Below are 16,205 nucleotides of genomic sequence, written 5' to 3'. Positions count from 1 at the left end.
TTAAAAGAATACAGTGTCCGTGTAATTATTTCGGGTAAAGCTAACTGGGTGGCGGGACACAGCCCACCACTCATATTACAACACCACATGGAAAGCAGCACTGATTTACATCACATGACAGGATGTCTAGAGTCAAAGCCAAGCATGTGCCAGGAACACCAGCAGGCCCTGGACCACAGCAATTCAGTGTCAGAGACAAGCATGGGTTAACAGAATGCTGTCGCACACAGGTCAGGCTGAAGCACATGTAACGCGACTCCTTCTCGGAATCAAAGCTTGGGTTATAGAAAGACAGGTGAAGCTGGCATTCCTGAAGACTCAGTCAGCAGATACAGAACACTTTTAAGTCTTCCACATTGTCCATAGCATCCATGTTTCTACACAGCTGGTTTGAAACTCTTATTCCCTCCTGGCCTTCAGTCATTAGGACAGTATCTTTACAAACTCTGCAGTACCCTTCGTGCGCCCAAATTCTTTTCACACCTGTCTTCTGCTTGCTTTCTGAGTTCTGTCTACAGTGTTTGCACTTGGCTTGCACAGAGCTGCATCTGCCTTTGGGTACATATGGCTTTCTATAATGCAGTAAGAGCAAACATACTCAGTGTTAAAGACTTTAAGAAATCTGTATTTCTCTTTCTCTCAATAAGTTTACTACCAAATTTCCTCTCCTGGTACCCAAAACTATCATATAATCTTTTCCTCATTTTGATTTTTTTTTTTTTGAGACAGGATCACATAAAACCCAGGCTGACCCCGCAATGGATATGTAGCTCAGGATGACCCTTCTGAGTCAATCTCCGGAGCACTGGGATTACAGGCACTGGGCACAGCTGTCTGCACTCTTTAATACCATAAAGACTTCATCAAAAGAAAACCTGGCCATCTTTTACATGTATCGTACGACAGTATGAACTGGAGAGGCCCTGGTCACACCGGGAGACTGTACCTGAGGAGCTGCTGGGTTGAAGGCCACCTCAGTGACTGTGTCTGTGTGTCCTGCAAGACGGTAGAGGAAGCTGCTGGAGCCCATTTCATACACGTAGGCCTAGGAGACAAGACAAGCAGATGTTCGGGGCTGACAGGACTGGAGGTCACTAACTGTTAAAATCTCAGCTCCTTCACACTATGTGTGTAGCTCTCAAACCATATTATACTACGTGTTTCCACTTCTTATTTTCCTACTTTAGAAGTCTGTCTAGGTAGGAGTCCTTTCTTATATGAAACTCAGAGCCTGGTGTATACCAGGTGCTCAGTATATCTGCATATGGGTCAGACCTGAGGCCCAAACCCATTTCTACAGACAATGAAGGAGGAGAGACAAAACTTACACTTGTTAGACATCTATATTTACTAAGCAGCTGCAATATACCAGGCAAAGGGGGTGGATTGCTTTTCACTGTGACAAATGTCAAAGTCCTTGTTATAGTAAAAAGAAAAGAAGAAAGGAAAGAAGGGAGGAGGGACGGAGGGCAGGGAGGAAGAGAGAGAGAGAGAGAGAGAGAGAGAGAGAGAGAGAAGAGAAGCCCGCTCTGCTGACTCAGCCTCCAGCGACCCCTTGTGCACTTTTCAGGCAGTTTGCGGATGTTCTTTCATACACCATAGTAGTATTTTCCATGAAATATTTCTAAAACAACGGCTGTCAACCTTTCTAATGCTGTGACTTCATGCTGTGTTGATCCCCAACCATAAAATTATTTTGTGGCTACCTCATAGCTGTAATTTTGCTACTGTTTGAAACCCTAATGTAAACACCTGCTATGCAGGATATCTGCTGTGTGGCTCCCAAAGGGGTCATGAGCGGTGGTTGAACACTGTCTGAACTAGGAGCGGAGAGCTCTGGCTTTTGTTCCAGTTTGACAAAGGAATACCAAAGCACTCCTCCCTTTGGTGGCAGTGAAACAGTAGGATGCTTTTAAGTGCCAAACACCCATTTTTGTAAAAAGCTGAAGCACTGTGATCTATAATACCACATGCGAAGCCAACCAGTGAGCTCTCAGAACACACTTTCCTTGGGTTGTTACCTGAATGCAAAGAGTCAGTTACAGAGAGCCTGTGGGTAATGATGGCAGACAAAATCAGAAGTGGAGTCAAGGGTGTTTAAGTCTTCAGAGTTTTGTGCTAAACCTTGGAACTGCTTCTAAAAATGAAGTTGAGCAGTATTCCAGAGAAACGAGCCATTGTTCCCATGAATAAAGGGCCACACATATTTAAAGTCTTTTCTTTTAGAAGGTATTTAGTTTATTCTAGGATTTTGTTGACCACCAGTCTTCTTAATTTTGCTCCTCCTAGAGAAGGAATCAGCTGACCGTGTGAGCATTTTGCCATTCTGATGCCCTGCTTGTTAACAGAAGGTCTTGTCTTCTCCCATGGAGCCTGAGCTCCTTTCAGAGACTATGTTGCAGGACTGGGGCAGAACAAGGCGCACTGGGGCTCTTCTCTGTCCTCCAGCAGAACCAGTAAGCATCCCTCAGTCAGACCCAATCCCTTGCTTGGGCACCACCATTTTTGTGCCTCGAGTGACTCTCAAAATGGATTTTTATGAGGACATTTTATAAAAGACAAGACCTCAGTTCATTAAGTGACCTTTCAGATGGCAGAGGGATTTGAGACACATGGTGGAGGAAGAGGAAGGAGCCAGCAATTTCCAACCAGGGAGCACCAAGACCTCACGAGAGGCTGGTCTCCTCTCCAGCTTAGCCTCCAGCTATGTGGCAGTGTGTCCCACAGTGCTGGGACTCTTTAGGACTTCTGTGTTCCAAGTCTGCAGGGGGTGTGGATCTGGCATGGAGGAAATGTGGTGAGGAGGGTGGCAGCTGCATGGGGAGAGAAGCATGCAGCTCTCTACGCAATGCAATAGAGACATGGGCACCTTAGCACACACGAGCTGCACTGTATGGATTAGTGTCATCACCCTGTCATGCCTACAACATACATTACAGGCATTCAGGAGTGTGTGCCACTGTCTATGATGACGAATAAGTGGAGAAGCGAGTGATGGATGAAAGTGCTACTGTGATTCAGTAAAACACAAGCCTCTGTGGCCATCTGTGGAGTGCTCATGCTGGGTGAGTCTCTTAAAACACTGTCAGGCTTGAAACAGGTCTGATTTTATCAACAAGGTCTATCTGATAACACCACGTAGAAACCCTATACTTAGAGAAAGCACAACATACATACATGTCTGTCCTCTGCACCACAGCCCACGAGCCTTCCGCAAGGACTGAACGCAACTCCACAAGGGTAGCAGCGGTGTGGATGCCCTTCAAAGCAGCGCACACACCTGCAGGGCAAGAAAGAAAGCACGGGCAGAAACTGACTACGACATCTTAAGACACATTAGAAGACATCAACATGTTTTCCTTCACAAAATGAGCAAGTTAATAACTAAAAAAAATACTTTCTTTGATGTCTGTGTGTAGTGTTGGTACTCAAACCCATGTTGTTGTTTTTTTTTTAGGCTAGACAAAACTTCTACCACTGAACTACATTCTTGAAAAAAACTTCATATTGAGAATTATTAAATGGTAGGTAATTAAGGAGACCTTTAAAATAATTCAAACTCTTTTCAAAATCATAAATTCCCAAAGATAACAAAACTAAGAGCAGATGAAACTTTATATATGAGAAATATTAAATAAGCAATTTCTATAATTTGGTTATTATAAATCCTTCAAACAAATCTTTTAAAATCGTAAATTATGGACAAAAACAGCCCATAGCTTTGGGGGAAGTGTAGCAATCTAGTAAGAGGGTTGAGTTTCACAACCACTTATCAAGTGGTGCATAAAACTTACCCATGGGAAAAGACAATGATTTATGTAATTTTATTAAGAGGAATGGTCTGAACCCTTTAGCAGTAGCCAAGGTCTTCCTGACATAGGTATTGAAAAGCATGGCCAGCACCTAGTGGGTACCCTGGGGCATGTTAACACCAAACAGGGTCCCTGAATAGTAGGCAAGATCTCACTTAAACCATACAATGTAGAGGGAGGCTTTTCTATTTCTTCTACCGGCAAAGAACAAGGCACACTGCTAGTTGTTTCTGTGTGAATATCTGTGCACTATGAAAATATGTTAACACTGGCCGCTTTTATGACTATATATATGTATGTATGTATATATATATACATATATATGCACATATATGTAATTACCAGAAGATAAAGGTAAATGCTTAAATAGAAATGCCTTTATAAGAGGCAGATCAAGCAGCCTAAGGAGAAGTACCATCAGTGTGGCTCCAAGGGGCTATGTGAGCCCAGTGCTAGTGTCCAGTGTAAGCAAGACACATGTGACAGGAAAAGAAAGAAACTTTCTCTGGGGTAGCTGCACCATAGTGCACACACCATTTCTCACCTCTCTGACCCTCAGAGAACCTCGGAGAACAGACGAGAACTGTGGTCTTACCATCCCCGAGTGTCTGCACTGATTCTGTGCACAAGCCTGTCCGCTCCAGAGCATACCTAGACTATTCACGGCCTTGTACTATCTGCAGCCAGGATCAGGCTGCAGTCCCAGCACAGCTCCAGCTTCCTTTGGGGCAGTGCTTTGATGCAGGCTGGCCTTACCTCAGAGTCCTCAAGTCCCACAGCCGAACCCCATCGCCAACAGCTGTGGTCAGGAAAAGATTATACGCCAGGGACTGCTGGGCGGCAAATGATGATCCCTATTCAGTGGGGAAAACAAAGTCAACAAGAGCTTTCAAAAACATTTAACTGCCGGGTGGTGGTGGCACACGCCTGTAATCCTAGCACTCGGGAGGCAGAAGCAGGCGGATCTCTGTGAGTTTGAGGCCAGCCTGGTCTATGGTCTACAAGCTCTAAAGCTACAGAGAAACCCTGTCTCAAAAACAAAACATATATATGTATGTGTGTGTGTGTATTTATATGTATACATATATAATCATTACATAACTTATTTAATTTGTTAGGGGATACATGCCACAGCATAAACTTGCAGGAGTTGGTTCTCTCTTTCTGCCATGAGGGACGTGGGGACCAAACTCATGTCATCCTCGGGCTTAGCCTCAAGTACCCTACCTGTTTAGCCATCTCGCAGACCCCAAGATGAATCTGTAAAGGCTGATAGCAACTAACAATGCTGGAATCTAAAGGCAGAAGCCAACACAACCTTTCTTAAATGTATGGCTTTAGAGTGGGACTCGAAACCTCCATGAATAGCACAGCAACCTGTGTAGATAGCAGACTGCACATTAAACAGGGCCTCTGAAGACGGCCTGATGATGTCATAACATACTAACCTAGGTAAGTGCACTCTGTGGCCAATGATGTAACTCTCAGAACACGACCTCAGGTTAAACAACATCAGCGAGCATGATAACAAGGCAAATACACTCTAACCTTAGAAGTTAATGTCTGTTTGCTCCACACTCAGTGCCACTGAGAGGCACAGAACTGGAAAGCAGCAAAATATAAAAAGACTAAGATGTCTACCCACCAGTGTTTGTGTCTCGGTAGTGACCATGATCTGGAACGGGAAGCATTCCTTAATGACACTTAGAGTTATTTTCCAGTTATCACCCTCTAAGACACCCAAGTGGGGTGCATTGGTGATGAATCACATAAGGTCCTATGGGCCTCAGGACCCTGCATGTCACTAGGAGCAAATGCTCTGCAAGCCTCGGCCGTGACATCCGAGGACTCTGATGTTCCCCCGGAGAAGAATGGCTGTGTAAAACAGCTGAACATCATCAGAGGGGCCGCTTGGCTCAAATCGTTCCTTAAACACACTATAATTCATAAGAATTCCAGCCTCTTGCTATGTCAAGATCACCTGAAATGTTACGACAGACTTGATATAAGGTGGACCTAGAAGCCATTCTTCATATACAAGCAGGAAATAAAGGCTCAGTTTAATTCCAGTGATAATCCACACTCTGAGGATTAACTGCCAGACAGCTACACACTTCTTCAGCTCTTCGTCCTTTTAGCAAACAAACTATCCAGTCCCCATCTATGGTCAAGAAATCTGATACTTGGTGGTCTATTCACTGCCTCGCAGCTGTGAAACTCAAGCTGGTTGAACCCTGAGTTATCTGGCAGAAGAGTCTCAACTGGCGGATTGCCCAGGACTGGGACAGACTATGGTTGGTGGACAGGCTGGTGGAACCGGTCAGCAGACTGTAGCTCTACGGGCAAAGCTGGTGCTGGCCCAGACAGGCAGCAGACTCCTGATGCAGTCAGTGTGTCCTCAGACAGTGCATAAGACCCGAAGATGACACTGCCTCCCAAGCACACTCAGACGGAAGCAGGCTCTCTAAAATAAAATAGCATTGTGTCTGCATCAGCATAAAGTAGTTCTGAGATTTGCTCTTCCACTCCATCTTACAAGGCAGGTCTGCAAGGCATCAAAGGTACGAAGAAACAGGGCCTAGCTGTTCTCTTCCTGGGTGATAGCCCAAGGCATTCCTTTCTCTTAGGAGTCTTCCCACGAAATGTGTCCGCCAGAGGCTTTAAGGTCTACTGCACGGCCTCTGTGCAGTGACCACGGTGTGCGCGTGTGCCTGCACAGGGCCTTGTGGACTGACCAGAGGCTTTAAGCTCTACTGCATGGCCTCTGTTCACGTGTGCCTGCACAGGGCCTTGTGGGCTGCCCATCTTTTGAGAGTCGCTGTGCTGTGCTCTTAGATGGGAGGTGTTACGTTAGAAGAGATGGTTCTGCTTTGGGGTTTTTGTTGTCAATGGGGAAATGCCTCGTTTAAATTCCCGAAAGTAAACATCTGAGGGGTGTGATGGAATGTGAGGAAGGGCACGAGGCCGCAGAGGCTCGCAGTGTGTTTGGTGGCTTGTACTCTGACATTTTTGTACACTGATGCAGAGGACGTCAGAGCGGCCAGACTCACCACAGCCGTGTGGGTGCTGTGGTTTGTGCTGGCCTTCCAGTTCAAGCACAGGAGCACTTAGGTCATACTTGACCCAAACATCAGATGTCAGTAAGAATGAAGTAGGCCAGTCTCACTCCGTGAAGCTTAGGAGCCAATGTGGCCACTCCGGTCAGTGCCAGCGAGGCTTCTTTTGAGTGTTCCTATGCACCACCTAGAGCAGGGCTGTGAGAGAGGCCTCCAGTGGTTAAGCTGGACAGGCAGGGTTGGATTCATTGTTCTTTTGTATTAACACGAATGCCTCTGAACTGGGTTGGTGGCCAGTCTTTTCTACTGCTATGTATTATTAAATGATTAAATGCTAAATATCTATTAACTATTATTAAATCAAATGATTTATTTTTAGATTGAAAAGATTGAGTCTTAGGGTCTATTGCTATCTTTAAAATAACACCAGATCTTTCTTCTTTATTTAAAAAACCTTCACAGGTGTTCTAGTTTCTTCATGTGGCTATGGATAAAACACTGGCAATGGCAGCTTAGAGGAACGAGAGATTGATTTGTCAGCTCAGGAACTCCTGTGTGAACCTGAAGGCAAACCTGCTTGTTATTACACAGTCTTATCTTTGACCAGGGAACTCACTCACTCAGCCAAGAACGGATTGCAGTCTCATGCTTAGACAGCTTTCTTATATACCCAGGAACACAAGCCCAGTGAATGGTACGATCCATAGCGAGCTGGGCTCTCTTTGCCAATTAACAATCAAAAAACCTCCCACAGACATGTCACCGTCTGCCTGGGCCAGCGCTGGCTTTGCTTGTCGAGCACCCATCTGCTGACAGTGATGACCTGTGCACCACCCACATCCACTGTCCCTACCTGTGAGCACACGGTCCACTGTCCCCACCTGTGAGCACACGGTCCACGGTCCCCATCTGTGAGCACACGGTCCACGGTCCCCATCTGTGAGCACACGGTCCATGGTCCCCTGTCCCCATCTGTGAGCACACGGTCCGCTGTCCCTACCTGTGAGCACACGGTCCATGGTCCCCTGTCCCTACCTGTGAGCACACGGTCCATGGTCCCCTGTCCCTACCTGTGAGCATACGGTCCGCTGTCCCTATCTGTGAGCACACAGTCTGCTGACAGTGCTAACTTGTGCACCATCCACAGTCTGTTGTCCCAATCTCAGCCCCGTTACAAGAATAAAGACAGACTTGTGATCAGAGGCTGCATCTTCAGGAGAGGCTGCATCTTCAGGAGAGGCTGCATCTTCAGGAGAGGCTGCATCTTCAGGAGAGGCTGCACAAAGTGCTTAGCTGCTAAAGGGAGGATAAGAACCAGAAAACCAGGTACACCCAGACCGAGTGTGGCCTGGGGGACTTGAGGAAGGGTCTACTCAGTTCCTGCTGCACTGGACCCTCTTAGCTTGGGGTAGGGTGGAAAAGAGTGGGCTTGTGGCACTACCAAGGGAAGAGAGCCAGGCCAGTTTGCACATCCGGAGATCAAAATGATCCTAATTCTATTCATGGATATGAAACACTGGGTTCCACTGTTGTTGGGGGAATGAGCTGTTTCTGCCAGGGTGGAAAGCACTCGACTTTGTGGGACAGCGGGGAAGCAGAAGTAGGATTCCTCACATCTCAGCCTGTTCACAGGTTAGAAATTAGCAGGGTGGGATCTTGCTCTGAGGTCACCACTCCCTTTACTCCAGTTCTTAATCAGCTTATCTCCTTGAACACAGGACTTAGCTCCATCCCACTTCCTGGTGCCCCTTTTCTCATTTTGTGTTTTTCCTTGCTAAGCTTGCTCCTTCTCATTATAAATCTTTTAACTATGAGTGTTAATGACCACACAACAGAATCTATGCTAGGCTGTTTTGAGATTTCCTCTGCCAATGGAATTAACCCAAATCTCTTCACTTTAGCCTCAGGCAGAATCTTTGGTCAAGGGCAAAAAAACAGGTACATTCTTCACGAAACTCTTACAAAAACAATCTCTCTGCCACATACTATTCTTCTCCTGAAATCTCTTGAGCCAGGCCCTCATAGTTCATCAAATCACACTCGGCACCACTGTCTTCCATGCTCCTACTAGCTTGGCTCACTAAGCACGCCTTTAATCCCAGCACTTAGAAGGCAGATGCAGGAGGATCTCTGTGAGTTCAAGGCCACCCTGGTCTATAGAGTGAGTTCCAGGAAAGCCACAGAGAAACCCTGCCAAATAAATAAATAAATTTAAAAATAAACAAAAAAATAGGAGTCAGGGAAATAGCTCAGAGGGTAAAGTTTGCCTTGCAAGCCTGACTATCTGAATTCAGCTCTCTAGAGCCCGTGAACTGGCTGTGGTCACAGCTGCCTAGAATCTCAGCACGCCTACAAGAAAATGGGAGTCAGAGCTCCTGGAAGTTTGCAGGCCAGGGACAAACAAGAGAGAGACCCTGCACTGAGTAAGGTTCAAGGCAAGAACTGCCACTCAAAGCCTTCCTCTGACCTTATGTGTGTCACGGTACACACTCACACGCAAACACATACACACATCTTTTTATAGCCAGCTTTTCTTACAAGTCTTAGAAGGCCTCTGGGTGATGAGTCACTTTGGGACTGCTCTGGTCGGTTGTTTCCATTGTTGTTTTGTTTGGTTTCATCAAATTTGGCACAAACTAGAATTACCTGAGAAGAGGAACCTCAATTAAAAAATACCTCCATCAGATTGTCTGTGCGGCGTTTTCTTGATTATCAATTAATGTGGGAGGGCCCAGCCATGTGGGTGGTGCGACCCCTTGTCAGGGGTTGTCTGAGTTGTATAAGAAAGTAAGCTGAGGGCTGGAGAGATGGCTCAGAGGTTAAGCACACTGGCTGCTCTTCAAAAGGTCCTGAGTTCAATTCCCAGCAACCACATGGTGGCTCACAACCATCTGTAATGAGATCTGGTGCCCTCTTCTGACCTGCAGACATCCATGCAGACTGAACGCTGTATACATAATAAATAAATAAATCTTTTAAAAAAAAAAAAGAAAAGAAGAGAAAGTAAGCAGAGCAAGGGGAAGCAAGCCAGTACGCAGCACTCCTCCATTGCTTATGCATCAGTTTCTGCCTCCCAGTTCCTCTCTTGAGCTCCTGCCCTGGCTCCCCTCCAGGATGTGACTACAAACTGCAAGCTGAAATAAATGCTTTTCTCTCCAAGTTGCTTTTGGTCAGGATATTTTATGACAGCAATAGAAACCTATCTAAGAGAGGACTTGGTCCGTTAGACTATCAATTAGCTCTGCCTTTCAGCACATCTGAGGACAGCTTTAAAACCCACAATATCTCAAAGAGGATAACTGTATCCAACAGTGCAAGGAGAATCTGTGATGCAGAGACCACCACAGCCTGCAACGGACGTGACTGCCACTCATCCCCACCATCACACACACACACCCAGACCTAACCCCGACACACCCAGACCTAACCCAGCTTTACTGAGAATGTACGCCAGTCACAGATACTTACATGGATCCACAACTAATCAAAGACAAAGAACAAACAGTCCATGTATGGGCTAGAGATGTGGGCCACGCACTGCTCTTGGAGAGGACCTGAGTGTGGCTCCAATCACCCACACTGGATAGCCTACAAGCCCCTCCAACTCCAGCTTCAGGACAATCTAACATCTCTGCATCCAAGAACACGGGCACGCACACACACACACACACACACACACACACACACACACACGCACATAATTTAAAAATACTATAAAATAAACAAATCTTTAAGAAATCTGTAGCAAAGGAAGAAAGTATAATTTGATGATTAGAAAAAGCAAATACTGGACCTGGCAGTAGTTATAAATTTGTATCATAATATATGTGTAACTCTTAAATACATTACGCTTAGAATTAAAATTCTAATAGTTCTACTATCTACAAACTTACTTTATTCTGACAAATTTGATGGGCAGGCCGAGAATGGACTTCGGCTATCACTGCAGCACTGCGGCCAACATTGAGGTCAAAAACTTCCACAGCCCGGTCCCGGCCAGCTGTGAGTACGATGTCTGCAGGGTTTCAGTCAAGGGATCATCTCAGCAATCTCACCTATGGGCACACAGTTCTAACCCACTTCAGGAAAGAAAAAAAGAAGAAGAAGAAGAAGAAGAAGAAGAAGAAGAAGAAGAAGAAGAAGAAGAAGGAGGAGGAGGAGGGACCTCACAAGGTTCAGAAATGGATAATTAGTAAGGAATTTCTGAAGGTCCAGAGAAAATAGTCAGAGCAACTCTACCAGTTAGAGCTCCCAGTGAGGGCGACAGCACAAGACACAGTGGGGACACACACCAGCAACTGCCATACATAGTGTGAGGGAAGACGAAGACACAGAACACAGCCCTCCATGTAGCTAGTCACCAACACGAGTTGTGAACTCACACCATGCCCTGCCAAAAGCCATCTGCTGAGTTTTGCCAGCCCAGTGCCTGTAATCCTAGCATGTCCACAGCAGGGGACAGGGTACAAGGACGTCCACAGCATGTGGGTCAGTTTACTACGAAAATGTACTAGGTGATTATGTATTACTCACCGTGCTGTGTCATAACCCAGACTGTCTTTCCTTGGAGGCACCTCCTATTATTAAGATAAGGCTACGTCATCTACAATTGCTGCACAAGATCCCACATTCCACAATCTGTCTGTCCTTTTTGCCTAGCAGAATGCCTGAGGCTTTTCAAATGCCCAGAAAGGGTTTTGCCAGAAAGCAATGCTTAGTGCAAGGCACAGCCACTGGGTAGGAGGAAGGATACGGGAATAAAAGTCATTCACTGCAGACAGAGTGGTCACGTCTGCCCCACTGGTTAACGGGAGCCTGAAAACAGGTTTATACCTGCTTTTGGGTTTATACCTGGAAGAAAAGGGGAAGTGTTTTTACTTCTGACTACAACTGAACATTCTACGTTCAAAAGGATAAAAATGAAAATAAAGCATTTTTATTGCTTAGTCATATGTTTAAATACTGAGGGAATGAGTGAATAAGACACGCCAATATTCCTTTGGGAAATTTATTCAATTTTCTATCAGAAATTCTGGGTGGTTTTTTTTCTCTAGCATGCCTCATGAAAATAACAGTATATTATACAGCCCAAAATAACTCATTCCTAACTATGAGAAAGCAAGTTTGTCTCTCAATTCTAAAATAATTACATATTCCCTTATAAGTACTCACCCAGTTACACAGTGTTGGTATCTTATCCTAAATGTTAGTCCTCACCCCCTTCAGAAGGGTAACATGAGCATCGGGTGTTGCTTTAATAGACACACGATCTTAACCATGGAAATAATTTCCTAAGGAAAATAACTGGTAGGCCAGCCCAGCAAGGATTCTCAGCCCAGCCGGAGCACAGTTTGGCAAGGACAAGACAAAGAGAATGTCAACAGGGTCAGACCGGTGGCACAGAGGAGCTAGGCCAGGCCGGGCAGACGCTGCACTGTCCGGGATGAGGAACACTCTCGTGTTATCCAACCGTGGTGGGGAGAGCTGCCTGGAAGAGCACTGAATCCGAGCTGAGAAACTCCGGAACAGGCCTCAGAGCAACAGACTCCAAGAGCAGGCCCAAGCCTGAAGGGACACAAAAGAGGTGACCATACAGAAGCGGAGTGCCGTCAAGTCTCGAGGGAAGCTGGAGAATTAAATGTTTCAGTACATTTATTTATGTGACATTCAGTCACATGGATGCCATGATGAAGCACTGCTTCAGTTACACAGGAGGGTGGCTGAGGAAGAAGTCACTTTGTCTGGGAAAATGTGTTAAAACTAGGAAACGTAGGGTGAGGGAAGGCTCTCCTGAAAGGTGGCCAGGCAGAGGTGTGCAGAAGAAAAGAGAACCCAAAAGAAGGCCACGCAGATAACCCAGTCCTTGTCCTCAATCAGCTTCCAGAATTAAAAGCGTGTTTGTTAGAAGCCCTGGCCCCTACTCTTCACTGCCACCATCTGTATTTTGGATTAGTTATTTCTAAGCCTATGTCTGCCCAATCAGGCAAATACTGTCAAGAAAAAAAAAAAAACAGAAAAGGAAAAGTCCATTCACACCATAAGTAAAATTTGGGTTAGACTAGAAGCCATAGTGGTGATCACAGAAACTATAAGCATTGGTGACTTCAAAGATGTCTGGCACAGAGCAGTTCACCAATGACGGACGTCCTTGTTGGGACCCACATCACCCTACTTTAGCTTCTGGTGTTCCTGACAGGAGCTGTCAATCACAGCAGGCAGTACTTTCTGTTTGGGGATGGTATGAGTTGGAGTGGAACGGGGTGAGGCAAGGTGGAATAGGGTGGGATGGGGTGGTGTAGCGTAGGGTGGCGTGGGATGGGGTGAGATGGGATGGGGTGGGGTGAGATAGGATGGGGTGGGGTGAGATGGGATGAGGTGAGATGGGATGGGGTGAGGTGAGATAGGGTGGGGTGGTGTAGGATGGGGTGGGGTGAGATAGGATGGGATGGGGTAGATTGGGATGGAGGGATGGGATCAGATAGGGAAGGACGGTACAGGATAGGGTTTGATAAATGGGATGGGGTAGGATGGGATTGGGTGGGTAGGATGGGATAGAGGGATGGGATCTGATGCAATGGCATCAGATGGTATGGATGATATAGGGTGGGCTTGATAGATGGGTTGGGGTTAGATGGGATGGTATGAAGAATAGGATGGGAAGATGGGACATGGCGGATGAGAAGGGAAATGTGCTCAGTGGGCTGGGGTGAGAGGGATGAAAGGAGTGGGTTGGGTTAGTTCCCACACTGGACCAGAAAAATGAAAGATGGGTCTAACACCGCATGCTCAGCCTACCACATGCGCTCTAGGTACAGCAGACAAACGAGCTCCTCACTCTGACTTGTGTCATTTATACCTGCCATGGTGAGATGGTGTGTCCTGCCTATAATGACAAAGATGTTGTGAAAAATTACAGTGGCTGACATCCGAGAAATTGTATGGATTCTAACAGGCATCTGCAAGTCACTCGCCAGGATGCACTGTTGCCTGTGCTCCTATCAAGTCCCCTGATTAGGGAAGCCAAATCTGTTGTGTAAGGTGATAAATATAGAAGGAAAACAAAATGCCTCTTTTTATGTAAGTGATGAATATTCTGCCAGACATTTTAGTATAAACCCAAATTTACGAAAAAATAATTTACTTTAAATATCAAAAAATTCTCACTATTATTAGCTATTCCTCTAAGTAATATATGAATGTTTGTATTGAATTACAGAATATGAGTATCACTGTTCAACTATGCATTAAGTTTCCCAGCATTTCTACGTTATACACACACTCCTTGCATCCATCTTTCCATTCATCCACAGTTATTTTCTTAAGATAATTAAAGAACAGGGGCTGCAGAGGCAGAGGCAGAGGCAGAGGCAGAGGCAGAGACGTCCTCAGAGTGCCACCCAAGATGAACCAGTGCCTGCTCCTGTGGAGAGGCAAAGTGATGGCTGGGAGCAAAGATGAGCGGACCAAAGGGTTCAGGCAAAGCGGGATGCGATGTGAGACCACAGAAACAACCCAGGAGCGAGTAACTGGAACTTCCGCCTTCCTTCTTTTATAAAATGTTAAGGTGTGTGTCTCTAGGAATGAAGAGGTAGGGCGGGATCAGAAGGGCTAGAAGCAGGGAGGAGGCCACCTACCTCCGCATGTCATCCCTGCAGAGGTCAATGTGGTACTTTAGGAGCCAAAGTTCAGGGCCAGAAGACAGCAGCATGAAAGCATCCATGTAGTAGAACTGTGCGGACGTTATTGGCTTGGAGAAAGACTTTGGACCCTGTGAAGCAGACATCCGTGAGCACTGGGGTGCACTGTAGCGGTCTCCCCCAATCCCTCCTCACACTCCTGTCCTCACCCTGAACACGTGTCTCGTCACAGCAGCTCAGAAAATGGGAGAACAGGGGTAAACGAAACATGGGGTATCAAGGATGAAATTGAGAACATGATTTGGAACATGGTTCTAGGTGTCTACTGCCAACTTTGTGTCTCATGGACAGTCAGGCCCAGGTCTGGTAGAGCCCACCCCTTCCTCTGGGGCTGCTGAGACCTCCCTAAAGGGTGCTGACTCTGAGCAGCCCCTCTGCCCTTCTGACCTCCCCAGAGGACTGACTTGGGAGGTGATGAATGGGACTAGGCAGCTGACAGTGCACTCAGTGCCTAGTAGACCATACAGCACCACAACTTAGCATCCAGACCAACTGAGCATGTGCAGCCCAGCATGACCAGGGTCAGTAGTCCTGGAAAAGGTCAAGCTTCAAAGCACAGTTTCTATCACTTTCACCTACTGTTAAGTTTAAACACTATAGTTAAACACCAGTTTAAACACTATAGTTAAATACCAGTTTAAATACTATAGTCAAATACCAGTTTAAATACTATAGTCAAAAAGTCAGCCCCTCTGACTTTTCTAAATGCTCACCACTCCTGGGTCAGGTCCTGATTCGTGAGCAGAAGCAGCATTTCCCAGCACCCCTCCTCTCTCCATCTCAGTAGTGAGATTTTCGTGCTGTCTCTCTTTCCCCACGCTATTTCCAAATAACCTCACATAGTTCATTTCAGCAAGTCATCTTGTCCATCATTATTGCCTCTGTGATATGATGGTGAACTAACATAAAACCATCCCTGTTTTACTATGGGTATTGCTGGCATTTTCATACCATTACCAATGCAAATATATATATATGAAATGTATTGTCAATGTACATATACACACCAAGAGTGTGTTCCCATGTGTTATGTATGCATGCATTTCATATGTGGATGAGTATAAGAAACTGCCCCACCATCGTGTTTTTCTGGCAGTGAAACAGCTCCTCATTCTACCTATTGCTGCTCTTCCCTACAGGGAGGCAGACGGCTGTGACTGTCCACGGCTTGGGACATCACAACCCGCCATGACATATGTGCTCATGGATATATTACCAAAAGCAGCATGAGTTCTGTCCTGTGAACTAACCACACCCTCAGTGTCCGGTCCCGGCCTGTAGACAGCAGCCATCTCTTGTCGTGGCTCCAGCAGACAGTGCTCACAGCTCCATCGTGACCTAAGTATGCAGGATAAAGGGAGAACAAGGAGAATGGCTGCCTTCACCACAACAGGCCACAACTCCCTCTTCTCGAGGAGGAAGGGACGCAGTTTCTCGCTGTGAGGCAGGTGGACCAGGCCCAGTGTCAGACGACCTTGCACTAAAGGCCTATTGATGGGGCTTGTAGAGAAGGCCTTTCTAAAATCTCATGTTTCTTAAAGATGAAGTTCTGACTTTGTGTGTCCAGGCACATGCCTTTAATCCCAGCACTTGGGAGGCAGAGGCAGGCAGATCTCTGTGAGTTTGATCCCCCACACACA

General features: G+C 46.2%; 1 protein-coding gene across 1 annotated transcript in view; it reads right to left on the bottom strand.

Moving 5' to 3' along the window:
* Wdr27 (WD repeat domain 27) overlaps window positions 1-16,205 on the bottom strand; it is a 118,459-nt gene that overhangs the window by 35,072 nt on the left and 67,182 nt on the right. The window contains exons 18-24 of the mRNA XM_026787472.1: window positions 15,782-15,903; window positions 14,503-14,636; window positions 11,622-11,719; window positions 10,762-10,883; window positions 4,569-4,666; window positions 3,178-3,280; window positions 947-1,045 (exon numbers count right to left, since the gene is read on the bottom strand). Of these exons, the coding sequence (XP_026643273.1) occupies window positions 947-1,045; window positions 3,178-3,280; window positions 4,569-4,666; window positions 10,762-10,883; window positions 11,622-11,719; window positions 14,503-14,636; window positions 15,782-15,903 (776 nt within the window). The remainder of the gene's footprint in view (window positions 1-946; window positions 1,046-3,177; window positions 3,281-4,568; window positions 4,667-10,761; window positions 10,884-11,621; window positions 11,720-14,502; window positions 14,637-15,781; window positions 15,904-16,205) is intronic.

The sequence above is a fragment of the Microtus ochrogaster genome, linkage group LG9, assembly GCF_000317375.1.
Source record: "Microtus ochrogaster isolate Prairie Vole_2 linkage group LG9, MicOch1.0, whole genome shotgun sequence".
Lineage (NCBI taxonomy): Eukaryota > Metazoa > Chordata > Mammalia > Rodentia > Cricetidae > Microtus > Microtus ochrogaster.
The sequence above is the reverse complement of the archived record's forward strand: the minus strand, read 5'-3'. Positions and strand labels throughout refer to the sequence as shown.